General features: G+C 46.9%; 1 protein-coding gene across 1 annotated transcript; it reads left to right on the forward strand.

Annotated features, from left to right (window-relative positions):
- Positions 1–2399: 2399 nt before the first annotated feature.
- LOC110549698 (olfactory receptor 6S1) lies at positions 2400–3477 on the forward strand. The gene has a single exon (XM_021639007.2). The coding sequence runs from the start codon at positions 2409–2411 to the stop codon at positions 3402–3404; it is 996 nt and encodes a 331-aa protein (XP_021494682.2). The 5' UTR covers positions 2400–2408; the 3' UTR covers positions 3405–3477.
- Positions 3478–6377: the final 2900 nt, after the last annotated feature.

Genomic DNA, 6377 nt, shown 5'->3' on the forward strand with positions numbered 1-6377 from the left:
ACAGATATTGGTAAGTGTGTCATATTCTCAAGGTAGAAGTAACCATTCGTGTTCACTCCTTGCCTTCCAGCTACTGTTCTTGTAGTGACATTTTTGGCTGCTCAGACAGCTGTCTTTTGGGTGAATTGTGCCTAGCGCAGCCTAGGGCATTGATCATGGGGTAGGAGCCGCTCCTTCCACACAGAGGAGGCTAGGCTTGACTTGCCTGCGGCATAAGAAGGAACAGAGTATCCCAGAACAGTGTATTAAACCCATCTCTGTGAACTCAAGGCCAGCCTGGTCTGCACAGCAAGTTCCAGGGCTACCTAATGAGATCCCGTCTCAAAACAATCAATGGGACAAACACAAAGAAAGCTGTGAAGGAGCAGTGTCACACCCTCCGCAGTGTCCCAAAGCCCCTATGTTCGCTAGGCAGAGCATCAGCACCAGAGGTTGTGCCAGGGAGGAAAGTCCAAGGCAAGAGGCATCACTCAACTTCTCTCGCTTTCCCAAGTGCAGTGTTCATCGCCTGGGACTCCAAGGATACCAGGCTACTGTCCGCTTCACAGTACAGGGTGCTGGAAGGACCATAGGATAGAGGGGACACTGACTCACAAACTGGGAGAGATAAATATTTTCAGGGTCCTACACTTATGAAAAGGTCCCGGGCATTCAGGAGCAGGCAAGTTTTTCTCCTGTTACTTCAGACAGTGACATGCTAGTTTCACAGAGAAGGACAGAGGGCCAGAAAACAAACAAACAAAAAACAAAAAAGATTTGCTTTGAGGTGCTCAATACAGTCTCCTTACACTTCGTCCTTACTTTCTGTTCCTAGGTAAAACTTTTGCTTCTATGGAAAATGTTACTCTCCCCTCAAGCACTCATTTGAGAGTATTTATTTTAGGTATCTCTTTCTTGAGAATACTACTTACCCCAACTACGGCTAATTTTTTTAATGTCTTTGTTAGCATTCTATACATATGAGTCATTTCCTCCTGTCACACATCCTAATTTTTCGGTTATGTCATTAGGCATTGCACAGTGACCCAGCAATGTGGCCCCTCTCTGAATCACTAAACACAGAATGTGACACATGATGAAAGCGGAACTACAGAGTTGCCTTAACCTATATGATGTGATTTCTGTAGGAGCTGGAGGGGAGTGACATCGAATGAGCCCCTAAACTGAATGGCCACAAGGTATCCGTATCCTAGAGAAAAGGTTCAAATGTTTCCCACTCACACATGTAGGATCCAAAGATGAGAAAGGGGAACAGAGTAACGAGCCTAATGCTCATTGGCAATGAGATGTTTGCGGTGTGTTCCGAAAAGTACAGCTTGAGAAGAACCAACGTTCTTAAAAATCAATCCTGATCCTTTGCTACTGAGAGTTTTTAATTGGTTTTTTCCTTTGTGCTTTCCTTATCTTTTATTGGAGACTTTAAAAGAGCACTTTTGAATATCACCAAGTTGGCTTGTATTTATTTATTTATTTATTTATTTATTTATCTATCTATCCATCTATTTATTTATTTATTTGATAGGACTGGAAGGACTCCAATCAGTTCCAATTTAATTAATTATAGGCAGGAATTTGTAATTCTGTTTCTGACAAACCACTGGAACCCATTTTTGAAAAAGCTCTGGAGTGTGTGGTTCAGAAGGGAAAGTGTCACAGAGAAAGGCTTCATGAACTTGTACACTGTTAGCCCGAGAGTTTAACTTGAAAACAACAGCCGAATCAACACGGCTTTCTTATATCCGCCTCTCGAACGTTACAGCTTCCGAAATGCAAGCACTTTGTGGGGATCCGAGTTTAGTTAGACTCTCGCTTTATTGTGAAAATTCTCCATAGAGAGCCAGAACGGCTGTGTAAAATGGCCTAGCTTCTACTGCTAATTGTTTCGCTGGGTAATTGAAATGCAAACAAGGGCGCTATTCCTTCACCGTCTTCCAAGGGTGGGGGCAAGCCAAGCCCAGATTTTTACTTAATCCTAGCATTTTCTCTGCCACTTACTTCATTTGTTAGGTTGGCACTGGAAACTCTTTTGAGTCCTTTGTCCTGTTATTTCGCTTGCTCCTTACAGAAATTTGCAGCTGAGGAGCACAGCGTTCTCAGCCAGTGTGAGCAGAGACACAGGAACTCAAAGGCAGGAAAACAGCTGGAGCTCTGTTTGTTCTCATTACTTTCACCCCGGTCAGATGTTCAGAGATACTCTCCTCCTCATAATGAAGAGCCATCAGTTTTGGGGATGACACGTGGGAAGATGGATAACAGGCTCCTGACATTTCCTTAAGACTTAGCTACCCTTTAGAGAAATTTTTCTCCAGCTCCATAATCAGAGAATGAGCTTGAGTTTCAGGATGGGTGACAGGACGTCTTTTCATCATGGCCGCATTCGTCTTGTCTTACAGGTGGAGGCGAAAATAATGGCTCCCCGTGGGAATCAGAGCGATGGGACTACAGAGTTTGTCCTGGCAGGCTTCCCGAATCTCAACAGCACAGGAGTGGGGCTCTTCTCTGTGTTCTTCCTTATTTACGCGTTGACTCTAACGGGCAACGTGTTGATTGTGGGGGCGGTAGGAGCTGATCACCGTCTGCAGACGCCCATGTATTTCTTCCTGGGTAACCTGTCCTGCCTGGAGATACTGATCACATCCGTCATCATCCCTAAGATGCTCAGCAATTTCCTCTCAAAACGACACACCATTTCCTTTGCTGCATGTATCACCCAGTTTTATTTTTACTTCTTTCTTGGGGCCTCAGAGTTCCTACTGTTGGCCGTCATGTCTGTGGATCGCTACCTGGCCATCTGCCGCCCTCTGCACTACCCCCTGCTCATGAATGGAGCTGTGTGCTTTCGTGTGGCCTTGGCCTGCTGGGTGGGGGGGCTCCTTCCTGTGCTGGGCCCCACGATGGCAGTGGCCTCTCTTCCTTTCTGCAAACAGGGCGCCGTGGTCCGGCATTTCTTCTGTGACAGTGGCCTGCTGCTCCACCTGGCATGCACCAACACCACTAAACTGGAGGAGGCGGACTTTGTCCTGGCCTTTCTTGTCATTGTGGCCTCCCTCACCATCACTGCCGCGTCCTACGGCCGAATAGTCCTGGCTGTCCTGCGCATACCGTCTGCTGCAGGCCGGCAGAAGGCCTTTTCCACCTGTACCTCCCACCTGATGGTGGTAAGCCTCTTCTATGGAAGTGCCATTTTTCTCTACGTGAGGCCATCGCAGAGTGGCTCGGTGGATGCCAACTGGTCAGTCACAGTGATCACAACGTTTGTGACACCCCTGCTGAACCCATTTATCTATGCCTTGCGCAACGATCGAGTCAGGGAAGCCTTGAAAGACATGTTCAGAAAGGTGCTAGCAGAGCTTTTAGAGCATCCTTTCCTTGGGGAGAATTTGAGGAAGAAGACAGTAAGTTGAAAGTGAGGGGACTCAGTCTCGGGTCCATACATCCCCGCTGACAACTCTTCCTTCATCTTGGACATCGTGAAAGCCACAACGAGCTTCAAATATATTGAGTCTAAATGTTTCTTTCAAGAAAAATGAATTGGCTTTACATTTTGCTGAGTAACAACAGCTCGTACTATTTTTACTATTTTTACTATTTTACTTTTACTTTAATTGTGTGTCTAGGTGGGGGATGTGGGCTATGCACATGAGAGACGAGGAGTCAGACAGAGTCTCTCGTAGACAGACAGGGAGAGGAGCTTGGCTAGGTACTAAAGGTGGCCAATCTACCTGGCTTCTTTCTCACCCCTTTTGTCTGAGACAAAAGCTTGCCAGCTTAAAACAAAGGCCTGGAAGGCTTTTCTTTTTTTCCCTTCTGCCAATAGGCTCCCAGCTGACCAACTGTTACACAACAGTTATGGGCCAATCAACTATTCTATCTTTCTTCAAACTGATCAACCCTAAACTAGGGGAGTGTGGTGGCTTGAATAGGTCTGTGCCCCATAGACTCACGTGTGTGACTGCTTGACCCATAGGCACTGGCACTGTTAGGAGGTGTGTGGAGGAAGTGTGTCACTGTGGAGGCCGGCTTTGAGGTCTCCTGTGCTCACAGGTGTGGCACAATCTCCTTCTGCTGCCTGCACATCAAGGTATAGAATGCCGCCGTGCTTCCCGCCATGCTTCCCGCCATGACGGTAATGGACTAAACCTCCAAATCTGTAAGCCAGCCCCAGTTAAATGTTTTCCTCTATAAGAGCTGCCTTGGTCATGATGTCTCTTCACAGCAGTAAACTCCTAACTAAGGAAGGGAGGGAAACGCTTCAGAGATTTAAAAGCCCTGCCCTGGAGAAGAGACTGAGGTTTTTGACCCCCCCCCAAAAGTCTTCAACTGTTGAATCTCTGTGTGCTCCCATTTTTGGAGTTTGAGATTTCTCTGGTGCTACACGTCTGGCTTGAGGAAATTTTCCTGCCTTTTACTTCTTTACCTGGCAGAGAAAATGATCAAGACTCCTAGATTGTATCTCACACATGAGTACAGGTGCCCGCAGAGCCACCGTGGGTGCTGGGAACCAAACTCAGGCTCCCTGGAAGAGCAGCAAGTACTCTTGACCATTGCATCCTCTCTCCAGCCCAGCTCCTACTATTTGATATATATATGAAGACCCAAATTATGATTTCATCTTCCAGCCATCATCGTGATAGCTGAGGTGTTTGAACATGTGTGCGTTTATGTGGGAAAATCTGTTAAAATATTCCTAATTCAACATTTAGGAATATCAGTGTACATCTTCTATTCAAAGGTTAAAAACTGATGACACTTTCAATAAAGGCTTCAGTTTATGTATGCAAACCAATGCTATTAGAGAAATGTCAAAAGGAGGCCTGGGGATGTAGCTTAATCAGTAGAGTGCTGGCCTAGCCTGCATGACGTTCTGAGTTTGAGCCCTACCACTTTGTAAACTAGATGTGATAATGCATTTCTGTAATACCGCTACTTGGGGTCAGAAGTTCAAGGATATTTTCGTCTCCATCTAGTATGAGGCCAGCCTGGGATATGTGAGCCCCCCTAAATGATGATGATGCTGATGATGGTGGTGATGATAGGTCAGGGAAGATGACTCGGTGGGTGAAAGCACTTGCTGTGCAACCATGAGGATCTGAGTTCAAATCCCAAGTAAAGGCCAGCACACCTGTGAGGGCCTGCAAGCCCACTGGGAAGGAAGAGAGAGATCCCAAGATTTCACTGGCAGCCAGCCCAGTGGAAACGGTGAGTTTCCAATTCAGAGAGACCCTGAACCCGCATGAACATGGAAAGAATGCACAGAGAAGGGGGCATTCACACAAAGCAAAATAAATGAACCTTAACGTACACAAATCAAAATCTCAAAAGATTACGTAGTATCCTTCATATAACAAGCTGTCCGACTCGGAAAAGTCATGGAAGGAATAGAGGTGTCAGGTCCAGTTACAAAGGAGGCTGAATCTAAAAACGAACGTGACCTTGCTCAGATGTAGGCACTTAAAGTAAACTCCAGTGCCAGGGTAGAGAAAGCACAGGCTTGTAGAGAATGAAAGAAGGCCAGCCAAGACGCAACTGCAGTCACTAAATGCAGAAAATAACAAAGGCTGGAATTCATCTTTACAGCTACTGTATGGACCCCCTCCCCCCCGTTATAAACATACTAAGATGCAGGATTTGGTTTGTTTGCTGGGTGAGATAATGGCCAGGAAGGACGACAGGAGAATCGCAAAGCCTGCCATTCATCCACACTCAGGAAACAGAAAACAGGAAGTGGGACAAGGCTGTGAGTCCCCAAATATCACCCCCAGTTACATACTCCCCCCCCAGCAAAGCTCCACCCCCTAAAGGTCTTATAACCTTCCCAAGCAGCAGCACCAACTCTGGACCACGTGCCCAAATGAGTGAGCCTCCTCTTCACACCACAGCAGTGTGTAAACTTTTCAGAGACCCTTACCCTAGGCCCAAACAGCACAAGACAATCCCAGATAAAGCCTTCTTAAACATACGGACACATGCTGACACTCCCTCTTGGGAACACACGAAGAACTTCCTCGAGGTTAGTGTTATGATTTGTTACTATTGTCAGTGCGAATGGACCTGGACTCAACTGAGGGACGTGCCTGTGGGAGGACCTGGGAGGAAGGGAGAAGATGCTGTTCCACCGTGGACAACATCTTTGGGGGGGGGGGATGTAGGGGGGTGGGGAGAGGCTACGATGGCTCAGATGTAGAGAAGTCTGAGGAAAAGAGAGGTCTGCCTGCTTGCCCTCGTCTCCCTGTTGGTGAGTGTGACCGGTTCTGCAGCTGCTGCCTATCTTTTCAAACTCCAGCCTCTTTGTGGTCCAACAAGAATGGAAAGGCAGCAGCTCTCCGGGAAGCTTCCAGGCCTTTAGCACCAGACCAGATCTACCAAGGCATCTAGGG

The sequence above is a fragment of the Meriones unguiculatus genome, chromosome 9, assembly GCF_030254825.1.
Source record: "Meriones unguiculatus strain TT.TT164.6M chromosome 9, Bangor_MerUng_6.1, whole genome shotgun sequence".
In the NCBI taxonomy this organism is placed as follows: Eukaryota; Metazoa; Chordata; class Mammalia; order Rodentia; family Muridae; genus Meriones; species Meriones unguiculatus.